This window comes from Tympanuchus pallidicinctus, unplaced genomic scaffold (assembly GCF_026119805.1).
Source record: "Tympanuchus pallidicinctus isolate F22 unplaced genomic scaffold, pur_lepc_1.0 scaffold3, whole genome shotgun sequence".
NCBI classification, from domain to species: Eukaryota; Metazoa; Chordata; class Aves; order Galliformes; family Phasianidae; genus Tympanuchus; species Tympanuchus pallidicinctus.
This window is the reverse complement of record NW_026294747.1, coordinates 78,133,337-78,149,517: the sequence shown is the minus strand read 5'-3', so window position 1 is coordinate 78,149,517 and position 16,181 is coordinate 78,133,337. Positions and strand designations below refer to the sequence as shown.

At 35.5% G+C, this 16,181-nt stretch overlaps 1 protein-coding gene across 6 annotated transcripts in view; it reads left to right on the top strand.

Moving 5' to 3' along the window:
- LOC128087161 (macrophage mannose receptor 1-like) overlaps window positions 1–15,953 on the top strand; it is a 33,643-nt gene extending 17,690 nt beyond the window's left edge. For 2 of the 6 annotated variants that reach the window (XM_052696492.1, XM_052696491.1), the window contains exons 16-31: window positions 863–901; window positions 1,005–1,168; window positions 2,128–2,195; window positions 2,601–2,701; window positions 3,369–3,511; window positions 4,218–4,323; window positions 5,125–5,321; window positions 6,691–6,790; window positions 7,906–8,138; window positions 9,317–9,482; window positions 11,319–11,471; window positions 12,407–12,523; window positions 12,777–12,944; window positions 14,108–14,143; window positions 14,487–14,608; window positions 15,647–15,953. In XM_052696492.1, coding sequence (XP_052552452.1) covers window positions 863–901; window positions 1,005–1,168; window positions 2,128–2,195; window positions 2,601–2,701; window positions 3,369–3,511; window positions 4,218–4,323; window positions 5,125–5,321; window positions 6,691–6,790; window positions 7,906–8,138; window positions 9,317–9,482; window positions 11,319–11,471; window positions 12,407–12,523; window positions 12,777–12,944; window positions 14,108–14,143; window positions 14,487–14,608; window positions 15,647–15,862 — 2,129 coding nt within the window. In that variant the 3' untranslated portion in view covers window positions 15,863–15,953. Of the gene's footprint in view, window positions 1–862; window positions 902–1,004; window positions 1,169–2,127; window positions 2,196–2,600; window positions 2,702–3,368; window positions 3,512–4,217; window positions 4,324–5,124; window positions 5,322–6,690; window positions 6,791–7,905; window positions 8,139–9,316; window positions 9,483–11,318; window positions 11,472–12,406; window positions 12,524–12,776; window positions 12,945–14,107; window positions 14,144–14,486; window positions 15,478–15,646 lie in introns of those variants that run through there. The other 4 variants (XM_052696494.1, XM_052696493.1, XM_052696496.1 and 1 more) reach the window with 4 other exon arrangements.
- Window positions 15,954–16,181: the final 228 nt, after the last annotated feature.

The window sequence follows — 16,181 nt, the reverse complement described above, 5'->3', positions numbered from 1 at the left end:
CATGCTTAAAAAGTAGCAGCCATGGATATCTATCTGAAAGAGATGCTGTGCAGATATCTTTGCTAGTTACTTTGCAATTCTTCAACTGAATTATCAGTACAACTATCTCTAAAAGTGTCAATGGTAGTTGTCTATTTTATTAGTGTATGAACGGCACCAGTTACAGTCCGAAGAAATCACCATCATTAGTCAGTAGTACATAATGTCATAATGAAGCAGTCCTAATGTTTTGTGCTTGCAGAACTTACGTAATTTTTTCTTTTACATCTTTCAACCAAACATGGAAGTAATTATTTTTTTAAAAGGTGGCAAACCTTTTTTTAACAAAGCTTATATGTTGCACGCTTCATTTAATGCAATTATACAGAAATACAAATATTATGTTGAACTCCTGTGGGGAAAAAAAAAGAAGATGGCACTTGTCTTATTTTTATAGCTTGGTCTTGCAAGTTTAGATACATTATTTCGATATTCCACTTAATGTTATATCTTTTTTCTTTACTGAAATTTTCTTGATAGTTGGTGGCTTTTCAGTCAAATGTGATTCTTCACAAGGTAATGTCACAGAAAAAGTTTTCCCAACAATGAATAGTAAATATATATGCTGTTTTAAGAAGAAATTTATTTATAATCTGAATTTCTTGCTCAGATTTGACAACATCTGTATAATCTCTTATTACTGTGCAAAGTATATCAACATCCAAGTATAGTATTTTCATTCTTTCATTTTATTGCAGAAAAATTATGGAACTTTGATTGTCACTAAGATCATTTCTGCTAACTGAACACCTACATTGGTTCAACAATTGGAGAATATTTTACATCTTTTTTTTTTTTTTTTTTAAATTTCATTTCATTACAGGAACATTCTTGAAGCCAGAACCTGTCAGCCCTTCTGCCAGTAAGCTCCTGTTTATCTCCTTACACTCAAAGGATGCTGTCATGTAACAACAGCAGTTTTCACAGGGTCTGTGCAGAATGCAGATTCCTCTCCTGTGTTGCAGTGTATGAAGTCACAGAAGATGGCTGGATTATAAAAGAGGACAAACAGTATTTTTTCAGCACAGAAAGTACATCTATGGAAAAAGCCAGAATGTTTTGCAGAAACCACAGTGGAGATCTTGCTATTATTGGAGATAATAATAAAAGAATTTTTCTGTGGAAATACGTAAGAGGAAATTTGATTACAATTTACTACATACAGCATATATATTCTGCTGCATATGCTTGTGAAGTGCAGGAAGGCATGCTTGTTGCATAGTATTGATATATTTTATCAGCAGTAATTTCAATATTCAATGAAAAAATATATAACTAAACGTACAGGGAGCAATGAACAGAAATCTACTTTTTAGCCATGTTTTACATGGTGGTGTTATACAAAGATTTGAGGCTACTGCAAGGGTAGCTCTGACACACCACATTATGGTGCTGCCCTAAACAACTTTTCAAAGAGAGGTTTAGCCTGTTCCAGGTCAGGGATTAAAGAACAATCAAGACCTTCATGAATTAATTTTGCTGCAAAATGTCTCAAAACTAGCCATGTATTTCAAAAGTACTGCTCAGACATCTCCTGGTGAGTAAATGCCCATGCTAGGGGCACGCCTACTGTTAAATAGCATGGATATTGGCTCAGACCTCTGCCATAACACTATTTGTTTTATTAATGTTAAAGCTGCCACGCAGCCTACTGTCTGTGTTACAGTATTTTAGATGTTTGCTTTTGTGTGGAAAAGGATATGAAAGGAATAGTGAACAGACAGCTTGAGATACAGAAATTACACTGCAGCTTAAGAAGAAAATAAAGATTTATTTACTGAGTAGAACTAAAATATTTTGTTATTTTCATTTCACAACTCTTGTATCTTTCAAAATCAACTTTGACAGCTTTCTTTATACCAGTAAGGCAGTCTAATGTAGTGAAGCAGCAATAAAGTTACAAAACAGAATTGTGTGATTTCTGCTATTTAGTTCAAGAGGAGTTCTGTCTGGTGCCTATGCACGATCATTCAAACAATATGCATTCGTCTCATTGCACTTTATTCTTTTAGAAAACTAGTAAGTAACAGAAAGCATTAACTGAAAGTACTTTTTTTTTTTTTTTTTTTTTTTTTTAAATGTGTTTAGATCTTAAAAAATGGCAAACTGCATTCGTATCTCATAGGATTAATCCTGAATGCTGACCAACAGTTTAGGTAGGTAAATGTGCTATATGATCAATTTAAAAAAACAGAGCAGAAGTTTTGCACGGCCAGAGTTCCTTCTGGATGTATCCTGCAAGGACCTCATAAGCAATATTGGAGTTATGTTGAAATGTATGCTCCTGCTGGTTTAACTACAGTGCAAAATCAATGGTTTAAATTATGTTTTAATGCTTCCAATACATAGGTAGCATCTGTTAAAAATGAAGGTTTTTTTCTTTTTGATTTGTTATGCATCTCATTATCTAAAGTCTTTTAATCTTTTTTAAGTCTAATTACAGACAGACTCAGCTGTAAATACATAAAAATATATATTTTTAGCATAGTTTTTTTTTTTTCTGAACTGTTCAACGAACACAGTCTGTTTAACAGCTGCTATATTACTTTCATGTTTTTCAGATGGATAGATGGAAGTACTTTACGCTATGCACCTTGGGCAGAGGGGGAACCCAACTTTGCTTCTGCTCAAGAACATTGTGTGGTCTTAGATAAAAAATATGGTGAGTTGCGCTTTTTAAGAAAAATAATTTTTTTTAGTTATTACTCTTCCCCCGTTTATTAAATCTTGATAACTGTATATCTTTTTTTCTTTTTTGCCAGTAATCTGGGGAAAAATATATGTAAAACATATGGTCGTTATATCTGATGTTAGTTAAGGGACAGTAAGAGTGGAATATATGAAATTGACTTTGTTAGAGAATGCAGGGACAAATCGGTCATTAATTTTTCATCTGTGTGGGCAGTATGTTCCATTTAAGCAAAGGGAGAATTGTTCTTTCAAAAAATAATCAGGAAATAGTGAGTAAAGGAATAATATAAATAACCAAGGGCCTAATGAGCATATGAAGTATCACATTCAATTGTTCTTTCACTGAGAAAGTGTTACTTTACATTTGCAGGCTTGAGTATAACAATGCTGTTAGTGGGCTTTACTCAGAGGCAAGGGAGTTGTCATGTCTGCCACATCATGTGGGCAGTAATCCCACAGTCACAGCAGGACTAAAGCCCTCCTGCAAGTGGTGATAGGATGTAGTGTCCAGCTGAAATACACTCTGACATTCCTCAGCAGAGTGTTTTCAAAACTACAGTTATATAGAAATACAAAGATACTTTTCCACAAATTTTAGTCTTCTATGTAATGTCTTGTTGTCTGTGTTTAAACTTCAGGTTTGTGGAATGATGTTAGCTGTGGTCATTCACATGGCTTTATCTGTGAGAGGCATGGGAGTTTTGTGAATGCCACACTTTCTCCAGCAGCAACTTCACCTCCAGGAGGATGTCCTGAAGACTGGCTTTTATTTAAAAATCAGGTTTGGTAGTGTGCATTTATACACAGTGATACCAGACCTTGGGGAATGTACCTATATCCATACAGTGGGACCTTTTATCTCTTGACAGTGATTTTTCTGAAGTCATGTTTACAATTTAACCAGTTAGCTAACTCTTAAAAATAATGATATTTGTAGTCATATATATTTTTATTATTTTTCAGAAAAGTGGTCATCTAAACTACCATGGAACAAATCTTAATAGTATGTACTTAAAAAAACTGGAACTTAATTCAACTGACAGTCAACATTAGTGTACAGTCAGTCATTTGAGTAGGAGAGAATCAGAAATAATGCTCAATTAGAACATCTTATATGTCTAAAATACTTCTCAAAAAGTGCACGTGATTTCAAATGGAATCTTGGGCTTGGCTTTTTATGTATTTATTGGTAGCACTTCTTTGATGATGGAGTGTGGCTTTTCCAGCACAGCTAGTTGAAACATTAGGTTTTGTGAATTATAAATGTGAGTTATAAATGAAAAGATTTTCTTCTGCCATTCACAGTTCCTTCCAGAACGTTAGGGAATACATTTTAAAGACATGAAAAGTTCTGCCTTGGCTCTAGTGCTATGTCCCTGCCAGCTCTTTTCTGGTCTGATGGGGTTATTTTCTACTTCATCAGGTGTCATACATGCCTAAATTCCTTTTGCTGTCAATCTCTGATAACCTAGCTTATTTTTCCCCAGTGTTACAAATTTTTTGGTTCTCAATTTCAATATTGGTATACTGCAAATACAGACTGTATCAGCCTTGGAGGACATCTGGCTACCATACAAAATGAACAAGTACAAGGTATAGTACAACGGCCCTTTAGATATTAGTACTTATTCTGTAAACATTGTTCATTTCCAGAAAAGAAGCACTGCAAGAAGAGAGACAGTATGTCGATATATTTATTTCATAATACATATACTCAGTATGGGTTATATGGTCATGGCATCAAACATTTCTGGAAAAACTGGAGCTGTTTCATGCTGGTCATACTAAGGCTTGCTTGCTCTTTCATTCCATGCAAGCTACTTTACATTATTCATAGAATTTGAATTGGCATAGAATAGCAAATTCCAACCTGGTGCTTGTAGAATTTGACAGAGGGAATGAAGAACCACCCATGGTCTACTTTTGCCATAAATATAAATGACTATATTATTAGACCTCTCAAATGACTGTCTAAATTCTGCAAAGTAATTTAGGAATACATTGTTAAATACACATTTCCATCTGGACTATATTTTTAGGCTTCCATTTATAGATCCATCAATCAATTCATCCTGAAGTTTGAAATAAATGAACTCTTATGACAAGTGGTCAAGTGGGTTTTTTCTGTACTACCTTATTTCTAATCTATCCTTATAGTTCTAAGTGCTTTCGTTCATTGAGATGTTTCATAATCAAAAGCTTGGTAAAATTCTGACATAATAAACTTAACAGAATCAAACTGGGTACATTCCTGATTAAAATATATTTTCAAGATTTTAATAAAGCAAGCAAAATAATTACAGAACTTGTTTATTACCTGATGTCTTGATTGGTTTTGACTGATTATGTGACGTGCTCAGTTTCTTTTCTATTGTGGTTTTTTTTTCCCCCTAGCTTTTCTCACTTACCATTTGAAGAATGTTTTATACAATCCCTGGATTGGCTTGAATGACATAATTAGTGAACTCAACTTTGTTTGGGCTGATGGAAGTGCTGTTTCCTATACAAACTGGGCTCCAGATTCCCCAAAACTTTATGAACCCATTTTATTTGACAGCCTCCGTCCAGAAGATGATGGCAATCGGATGCAGGTAAATATTGCTCAGAGTTTACTGTAAGATGAAATGTGGAGAGCAGCACTTCAATTAAACATCTCAGTTTTCCCCAGCTTTTCTCCAACTTATTCATCTATAAACTGGGATGACCATTACAATGCCTTAATGTTTAAATATACTGATACCTAGCATAAGAGAATGTTATTGCTGCAAATTTGCCTATGAATTTGGGAATATTCTGGGACAAATTGACTAAATGAAGTTTTCTTTTTCAAACTAGTTTGCTCTCTATTTTGGAGAAAATGCAGATATAGCATTCAAATTTTAGAAACTAGCACACGGGAAACATTTTCACATGTTTGGTAAATTAAATCACTTTGGAAAATGAAGGAAGAGACCATGCAACAGTTGAATTTTTTTCTATTTCTTCCATATTTAAAATTATAGCTAAACTACTAAGGGCTGACAGATGCCAACTGCTTTCTAAACCAACAAAACACTCTTACTAGGTCTGAAATAAAATGCCATAATGTTGTAAATACAACAGCCTTCCACGTAAGCAAACCACCTTCTCCCATTTATTTCCCTATCTTCTTTTCAGAACTTACCCTTCATTTTCAGTGTGACTACTTTACTTGTGTCCAACCTCCCCTCATTTTGTATCTTGCTCCCCCAAGGAATCCAGAGAGCTTAATCTTCACCTCAGCTAATTCACTGTGCTTTTGCCCATTTTGCTCTGGTCCCTGTCTGAGGTGTGTAGGAAGACAAACAGGATGCAGCACAACACGTCTCAGTTTCACTACAGTTCTGATAGTGCTTCAGGGAAACATCCTGAAACACACAAAACAAAAACCAGAAGGCAGAAAGGTACATTCTAATTCTCTCCTTCACCTTGAACATACTGTTATTCTCTGAGTATCCTTTCCTGCAACTCCCCAGGACAGTGGTCACAGCCCCAAACCTGTCTTGAAGAAACATTTGGACAACACTCTCATAGCTATGGTTAGAATTTGAAGTGCTCCTGTGTGGAACCAGAATTAGTATGATCCTTCTGGATCAATTCCAGGGTCTCTTCTCAGGATATTCTGTTATTCCATGATTTTCAAAGGAGTGAAATATCACTGAAAGTTTGCTGAGCAATTGCCCATCTGCTCTACTCCTATTTCATTATCATCATCTGCTTCTTCAGAGTAAGCTCTGTGGAGCTACCACCACAGAGGAGGCCTGAGATGAGAAAAAAAGAAAAGAGGAAGGTGTTTCTTCAGTTGTAATGTGAGCCCCAGAACTAAAACAAAAACAAAAAAGGCATGAAACTTCCCATAGCTGTTTTACTTAGTTTTATAACTTCTAATACTAAACTAATATTAATGTGCTGACTGTCATATTCCTTCCCTTTCTCCAACAGTATGACTGTGTTTCTCTGAAGAGAGATTATACTGATATAGGAAAATGGAGTGATGAGCCATGTTATAAATCCAGTGGGTATATATGCCAGAAGAACAGCGGTGAGTTCTGTATCACTAATCCTGAAATTCATAATGACAAAATTAAAATCACCTTTCTTTTTAACATAATTTAGATCACACTTATCTTCTCATAGTTGGTTAGTTATAGATAAAATATCAATAAAGCTTAAGAGACCATCTTGCATTACGTTGTTACTTGGAAATGTTTTGAAGCAAAGAATTTATAAAAGCAAAATGTTTTTATTTAAAATCATTTAATAGCTAAAAATCTTAAGCATTTTTTTACAGAAGTTCATAATAATCTAGAAATTACTGTAATTGGTAAGTAAATTTTACATGTATCCAAATAAACTTCACAGAGTTGTGAAGATGCTAAGCCACAAAGAGAATATTGAAAATGTACAGAGTATGTGTGCTATTTTTGACTCCCTGCTATGTAAAATTCAGTGAATTTACTGATTTGAAGTCCCTAGTGGCTGCAAGTGTATTTATTTAATCTGAAAATTGCACTGTTATTTTGAAGTTATCTGTTACTTATTAAAAAATGAATGAGAACATATTCCATTCAAATTATCACAGAACTACAGAATGGCCAGGGTTGCAAGGGACCTCAAGGATCATGAATCTCCAACCTCCTTGCTACATGCAGGGCCATCAACCTCCACATTTAATACTAGACCAGGCTGCCTAGAGCCCCATACAATCTGATCTTGAACACCTCGAGGGATGGGGCATCCACAACCTCTCTGGGCAGCCTGTTCCAGCACCTCACCACTCTCTGTAAAGAACTTCCCCCTGAAATTCAACCTAAATCTCCCCTCCCTCAACTTAAAACCATTTCCCCTTGTCCTGCAGTTATCAACCCTTTCAAAGAGTTGATTCCCCTCCTGTTTTTAGGCTCCCTTTAGGTAACTGAAAGGCTGCAATGAGGTCACCCTGAAGCCTTCTTTTCTCCAGGCAGAACAAGCCCAGCTCCCTCAGCCTGTCTTATTAGCAATTAAAAAAGAATTAAAAAAAAAAAAAAAAAAAAAAAAAACCTAGCAATTTTCTAGTACGTCTGTAAATAATAGTGATGTCATTCAGTTGCTCAAGCCAAATGTGTGTCCTCCAGATTTGTGTTCTTCTGTTTGGCATTGTTATTTTTATTCCTACAGACCCTAAACTCTATAAGTCATCGGCAACAGTGTTGGAATTTGCTTTTGACCATTCTGATGGTATTAGTTACTCTGTCACTCATTCCAAAATGAATTGGGAAGAAGCACAACAATCCTGCAAGAGCAATTCCTCAGAACTTGCTAGCATTTTAGACCCATATAGCCAGTCACTACTGTTCTTAATTGCACAGGAATATGGGCAGCCTATGTGGATTGGTCTTAACAGCTACATGGTAAGAGCATGTGCGTTATAGACAGTTAAGCTTGCATGTACAGGTCTTACTGAATGCTCTCAGCTTGAAATCTGTCAGCAATTTCTGACAGCATATTTCTTAAAGCAGCATGTTATGTCAGTGCATTACCTGTCTATTATGTTGTTCATCAAAATGGACTCAGGAGATTCTAATGAACTATGAACTCTTGAAGGTGCTTTAGCACAAGGAAATACTCCTGCAAGCCAGTACCTAACAAAGTTGTGTATGGAGTCATTAAAATGTCTAAGTGATAAACTGTGAAATCTCTCCCATCATAAACTTATTTTAATCTAATAGGCATACCAGAAATGATATGCAGGGGTACACCCTGCCCTCCTCTTGTGTTTTTATCTACCTCAGACATTTGTGACGTGGTATCTCTAGTTGTATATCAGAAATCTATGAATGATGATTTTTTTTAATGTATGTGTTTATGTTCACAAATAATTATCTTAGACAATAACTATTTGTAGTTAGCAGTAAAAAAATTCAATCCTGAAAAGAATGAAGGGCAAAAATTGTATAAAGGAATCTGTAGCCCGTATAATATGGTAATTGCACATACTGAGCAATGAAAGTATTCTTCCTGGTGTAATTTTTCTCATTAAAAATGTAGAATATTATAGGGAAAAAAACTAATCTCTGTCTTTGAGATGTATGTGCCAACTATATGACATAGGAGGGTGAACATTTGGATGGCAGGTGCATTTTGACATGGTGCACTCTTCTACATGAATCACAGTCACGATACCACAACCAAAGTGATAGCAATCAGCGGCATTGCTTATTAAGAACACATCCACCCACAACATGCAGACGTTTTGGGTGGGGATACCAACTTTATGTCTTACGTAATTCTCAGTTTTTCTGTCTTCACTCATGTTTCCCTTCCTTTTTTTTTCATTCCATATCTCCATACTCAAAAAATATTCTGAATTAATGCTAGATACTTTTTGGATGACTGAAAGAAAATTACCCTGCAATCATGTCTGTGTGTGACAGACACTGCACATCTTGTTGCAGTTAGCAAGAACAAAAAAGTGGTGATTGTAAGCATTTGAATCCATACTGGTTACATGAGAGTCCTCTATGGACTCTGTGTAGTAGGTTTATGAGTCTCAGTATCCTTGAAATTACTGCATGCATTTTGCTTCCAGACAGAGGGCAAGTATCATTGGATTGACAGATGGAGATTAGTTTACAGCAAGTGGTCCAGCGGGGAACCAAAACAGACATTAGCATGTGTCTACTTAGATACTGATGGAACCTGGAAGACAGCTTCATGCGAGGAGAAACACTTTTCCATCTGTAAGAAGTCAGATGGTGAGCGATTTAATATGTTTTAGCTAGAGGGTGTGAGGATCTACCAACTGTGCTAATATAACAAACCACCTTGTTTTATGCACTTGTATATCAGAATACATAAGCAGCTAACACACTGTGGTGGAAATACTGAGTCATGTTCTGAAACAGTGATTGAGCACCTGGTGGGAAGGCAGGGCCAGCCCAGAGGAGCTCAGGTGTATGCAATGCACCTGAGTGATTGGAAAGGGTGCAGCCAGGATCCACCCCCCTCCCCAGACCTCATTTAAGGGTTGGCAGTAGAGGTGAGGGCATCTCTTGCCAGAAATCCCTACCTGAGGCCTTCCAATGGTAAGCAGCTCTTTTTTCCTTCATTTCTGTATCTCTGGGTGGTGCGTTTGGGCTCATTACTGTTTATTGTAGCTAAAGAATTTGCCACCCTGCTATTATCATCCCATTATAGTATTACACACATTAAGTGTTGTTGGGAATTCTTTCCAGAAGTAAATAAATTCATAATAGTCATTACCAGAACCCTAAGAGTACTCATTGATTTCTTAGCCACTCAGAAGCTTCATTCATGAAGTTCTGTACACAGTTTGGGGCATCAGAGATTGAAAACGCTGCTGTTCAAATAGGATATTCAGATTACTAGAAAACAAGAATTAATAAAGGAAGATTATAATTGAGGTTCTGCAAATGACTAAAACAAAATGCTAAGAGAAATGCATTAATTAATTAAAAAATGGTGGGAATAATTTATCTAAATAGATGATCAAATTTAAATATTGAAAACCAACCCTAAAGAAACTGAATTTAATTATTCTCATATATGATATGAGTTGGAAGAGGAGTAACAGAAATACAGGAAGAAAAACTTGATTTTAACAAATACAAAGCCTTTACCAAACACAGGATAAAATACAGAAAACACAAATTAAAAACGGGTCAGAGAATTTCTATCACTGGAAATACCTAGGAATAGCAATGACAAACATCTGTTCTAAGTGAGATGTAATTATATATCAACTTGTCAGCTGTGAGCATACGGACAAAGTACATAACTCACTGAACAAACTTCTAATTTTATGGTTCAGCTAAATATTGTTGTTTTCTTCAATATTACAGAAGATATTGAAGTATTAGAAAATGAAAAATTGCATGCCAAATCACATCTCCTGATGCTGTAATTTGACCAAAAAAAAAAAAAAATCCTTGAAGTTTATACATAATATCCCTTTCCACTTCAATATTATGGAAATCTAATTTGAGAGTTGAATGTTCCTTAACAAGGGAAGAAGTAGACTGTGGAAGACTCTCCGGAAGAAAATGTGATTTGGCAGAGCATTTAATTTTCTTTCCATGTGAATTTATCTTCTCATCCAAAATCTTCCTAATGTATTGATCACTATGGAATTTATTTAGTATGCAGTTTAATAAAAAACTCTGCAAGCTGTGTTGTTATAACCCTTTCATTCACAACTACAGTTTCTAGTAGAAGGTTTTGATCCTGTCAAGAACTGAGGAAGTCAGAAACTATTTTTAAAATAACAGTTTTAACTAATCAGGCAGACATTTATGCCAGAAAACCAATTGGATATTTATTGACTTATTCACAACAAAAACGTTAATTACAGATAATTACAGATAATTCATGCTGCTTATACTGTATCTTCTTCGTCACCTTGACAAATAAAAGAAGTCAGGTAAGCTCTCAAACAAAGCCATACTCAAGCTCTTATTAGAACATGCTTCAGTTCTCTGATGAAAAACCTAATATAGGATTTTTTTTAAATATTTTCTTACTTGCGTAATGGGGAAAAAAAATAACAACTTCCAATACCCTTCTCTTACTAGTAACGGCCCCTACTGAGCCCCCTCAGCTTCCTGGAAAATGCCCTGAATCAAAAGGACACAAATCTTGGATACCTTTCCATGGTCACTGCTACTACTTTGAGGCTGTCAGGAAAAAAAGCTGGTCTCAAGCTCGTTGGGAGTGTGCCCAACTAGGTGAGTGTTGTGTTTTAGAAAGAATGAAGATGCAGTGAAATTCGTAGAATAATGGGTGATAATGATATGAATGATTGAGGAGTCACCTGGATTCGTGAGTCAGTAAAACATACTCACTGCGTCCTGCTCTGCAAGTACTCCATGCTGACAGCTGTAGTGTGCGGAAAAGAGCTCTATGTGGATTAGGGTCAATGTTTTATTCCACATCTCAGATTTCTTTTCACTTTTAACTGAGCATTGTTGTGAAACAGCTTACATTTCAGTGTAAGTAAGAATAGGAGACATTGTGCATTGACATCGTATATGTGAGTGGTATTCTTTTTAATTGCAAGTTGCCTAGTAGCCAGAAGGAAAAATTGCATTGAACATTTGTGCATACTGTAGGTTCCTACACTTCTGCAGCACATACTACCCATGGCAAAGTTAGGTAGGTGATTTCCTGGTGAGCATAACACACGTCTGAATTAATACTGCTAGGGGCTTTGTAACAACTTCTGGATGCAGGATCATACAATCATCAAGATTTGAAAAGACCTCCAAGATCATCTAGTCCAACTGAACACCTTCACAATTCAAGTACTGCTAAAATCACTGCCCAGCCACTGGCAAGTGACGGAGCTGTAGTGACAGGATGCGTGGTGCTGAAAACATCCCACGTATCGCTTTCAGCCTACCTGCAGTCTGGAGCGTGGTTGGATCTATCCAAAAGTGTTGAAAGGGAGCAACTTCTCTAAATTGCAAAAGGCTAAACAAAAAAATCTCTGTCTTGCTGACTTACAGCCACAGATAACTCATGCTCAATACACAATATAGTATTACAATAACCATAACAAGACTTGTGAATGTTACTTGAATCAGTAATATCTTCCAATATCTTTTTTTTTTACTTAAGCTGTAAAAAAAGGAGATGTGATGTATGCATTAATACTTTTCAGCTGCTGACTTGGTATCTGTAGGAGACTATACCGAAGCAAACTTTCTGGCAGAAACCATTAAGATACTTCATGGAAAATCTCCAAACTTTTGGATAGGTCTAAAGAGGGATGACAGAGGTAATATCTTCATTTTTTTAATCATGTATTACAATATAATACAAAATTATTATACATTGCTAAGAAGAAAGCAAAAATCCATATTAGAAAACTACATAAAAATCAAATATGTGTATTTCGTGTTTACATCACGTGTTTACATACACTTAGAACTGTAGCAGAAACAATTATCCATGTTAAAATTTGCTGTTTTCCCTGTCACAACCTGCTCTATGTCATTGTTTTATACATATACACTTATTTTAAACATCAGAACAATGGGTATGGACAGACAAGTCAGAATTGGATTTTGTCAACTGGCAAATTGGGGAGCCTACAAACAGAATGCATAAAGACTGTGGAGAAGTATGTGCATTGACTGGGTTCTGGAACACCAACGTCTGTTCTTTCAGAAAAGGATATATCTGTAAAAAAGCAAAAAGTAAGTAACAGTTCTAACGTATTGAGGCTAATAATGTCTCAAAATGTATTTAAATTACACCTTGTAAAACATGTAAAAATGTAAAATATTACAAGCTCAAGTGTAAAACCAGCAAACAACAATAGCAGCACTCTGTTGCCAAAATATTGAGGCCTCGGACAGCAGGATATTCCATGTGGATTCTGACTGCCTCATCATAAGGCTGCAGCTCCAAGTCCTGTAAAACTGCCATTAGCAGCTCTATGCAGCTCTCAAGAATACTTCAGATACCTATGTTTAACCAAAAGAACAAAGACTTCTCATTTTTTAATAAAAAGGTAGTTTTCCTTAGATCTTTCCATCAAATATCGCACCATTTAAGTTCAAAGGCAGCAATTCTTGTTTCATTTCAATGGACTACTTTCTCAAAAAATCTTGTTCTGATGAATGCAATGCAGACTCTGTCTTATGCTGGATTTGGTGATTACTTTCATTGCTGTCCTTTGAACTGATGATTTGAGGACTGAGTGACATGGGAATCTATGTTGTCAATCTTTAGCATTGTGAAGTCACAGTTAATGAAATGCTGATTGTGTCTTGACGCAAGAATGATCGCCTGCTAGAAAATTCAAAGGTCTGATAGCTGAATGACACTAAACGAAAGTGGTAAATAACAAGTCCATTTGGTGTTGCAGACTTCATACTTTTGTTCACCTTTCACTTACCTGATAAGTTTAGGAAGTGCAATTACAGTAGGGACTACATCCACAAGGAACAGCTGTCTCCAGCAGAAAGAGGCTAAGCTGGCAGATCACATTCAGCTCAATATCCTCATTATATGTTTCTAACTTACAAGATCTCCATTCATTAAATGTTTCTGCTTCTGAAAATGCCTAAAAAAGAATACAGATCGTGTGGGCAGTTTCTCAGAAACAAACACATTTGAAAATCCTTGTGGAAGTAGAAGAAATTCAGCTATGATCTCATTTCTTGTTGGCTAGTATCAGATGCTCTTAGTAGAATGCTTGATATTTCTTCTAGAAATTGCATGTGCTTAGTTCTATCTCCCTGAGAGGGCAGGTGGGTTTGGGGCAAATTCTCAGGAACAACTGGTCTTAGAAATTTTAAATTTCTTCCTTTTTTTTTGAGCATTCAGAATAATTGTTTTCTTTTCCTTCTGAAAGCTGCGGAAAAGATAGAGATGTCACCTGAAAATAGGGGTAAGTTGACTTACTTTTCAGTGAGAGATATTCAAATAGAACACGAAAATAATAAAATAGTTTCCAAATACTGATTTTGAGAGTGCCTAAAAATAAAAGTTCTGTAAATTTAATTCATATCTAGAGGCAGGAACTAAGGTAATTCTGAATTAAACTCTTTTTTTGGTCAAACTTGTCTAATTGTAATTTATTCAGTTGTGTGAATGGAGAAACCCAATGTGTTGAACAGAAAATATACATCTGTATCCATTTTTCTGACTTTTTGTTAAAGAAATTTTGTTTATGATTGGATTCTGAAATCTCTTAAGATTGAAAGTTGTGATTCTATTTCACTAATTTCCAGGACAGAAAATGGAGACAGTGCTTTCTACTGGCATCATATGGCTGTTTGTTTTATTAGCCCTTTTTATAGTTGGAGCTGTAAGTGCAGTTTACTTCTATTTGAGGAACAAGGGACAAAACCAAGTAAGTATTTCAGCCAGAATGAGTGGATCAGAAGCAGCAGTGGATATCCAAGGAAATGATGCATACACCAACAAGTAGTCTGACAAAATACTCATGAGTTCCAAAAAAACAAAAACCAATCTATGCAACTATTAGTCAAATCTCATGGCAGCTTCGTGTTTTTCCACACAAATAATAGTCGTATCCCTTCACAAATACAAAGCTAATGGATTTATGTAAACATGCACACACATAGATATGTTCGCCAAAATGTTTGTTTGTTGTTTAGTATGAAGAGTACACCTGTTTTTCACGTAAATGAGTGTGGCTGAGAAGAGTCGGGGCAAACCTATGATGTTTACTATATGAAATTGTTTATTTAACTCATTTCTCTTTTTGTTTTTGCATATGAAGGAAATAATTACTCCTATCTTCTTATAACTTTTCCTGTTGTACTGCTTCGGTGTTATTTAGACTATGAAGGAAAATGCTGCTTATTCAGAATTGCAGTTTCACAGTTTATTACAGTATCTTTTCATTAATGTAAAACCTACTACCATACTTGTCTCTGTGAGTTACATATTGTCTCCTTATGAATAAGTAAATACATAGATGAAATGTAATTGAAAAGATTCCTGTAGAAAGATTCCTGGTCTAACTAAAAAGATTCCTGATCAGAACTTTGGGAACAATTGTGTCATTCTCTACAACCTTGCACTTCTGGGTAATTCTGTAAATATTACAATTTTTCCACAAGGTTCAAATTAATACAACAAGAGGTGATCTTTCTGTTGGGTTTTACTTCAGTAACTATGTTTTCAGAATGCAATATTGATGCCTCTTTTAAAAAAAAAATCTACACAGGTGTGATAAATAGCTACATTATATTGCATAAAGTTATCTTATAATTCATTAACTAACTTTCCAGTTTAGATCACTTCTATGCTTTTGAAACAAAATTCTTCCACCCCTATTGTAATTTCATTTGTTAACATACTCCATTAGATTCCTTTTCAGAGATTTTTTTCAGCTGTATGCAGTAGCAGTGTTTTCTTCCAGGCAGTCAATCATTCTGCATGTTTCTCATTCCCATTCAGTTATGGAAACATCTTGCTCCAAGCTTCTGTAGGGCACCTGGCAAACAGGACTCAAGAAAAGAAGTGTATGAAGAAGCTAGAGCAAAGGAGCTTCTACCAAATATCTGTAAGGAGAAACAGATGCTCTCTCAGAACTGTCTGTAAGAACTGTAGTCAGGATTTCCTGTGTTTTAGATGACTGATAAAAATGTTAAAATTCTTATTTAAACAGAGTAAGTTGTACATGTGGAATAGGTTTTGGCACCAGAATATACGTGTTTTTGTCTGACTGGCTTGAGAACACATTTATATTATCCTTACAATTGGCCTTGTATTAGCCATAATTGGCCTCTTCTCTAGGTAGCTAGTAAACAATAAAGTAAAAATACTATTGTTAGTGACTTAGAATGGAAGTAGCTCCTTGCTTCAGTTGTTTTATCAAGGCATCGCATATTTGGTATCAGATGTTTTTGCCTCAGCTTTCATTTCTTCTCTTACACTCCTTTGTTGGATGGATG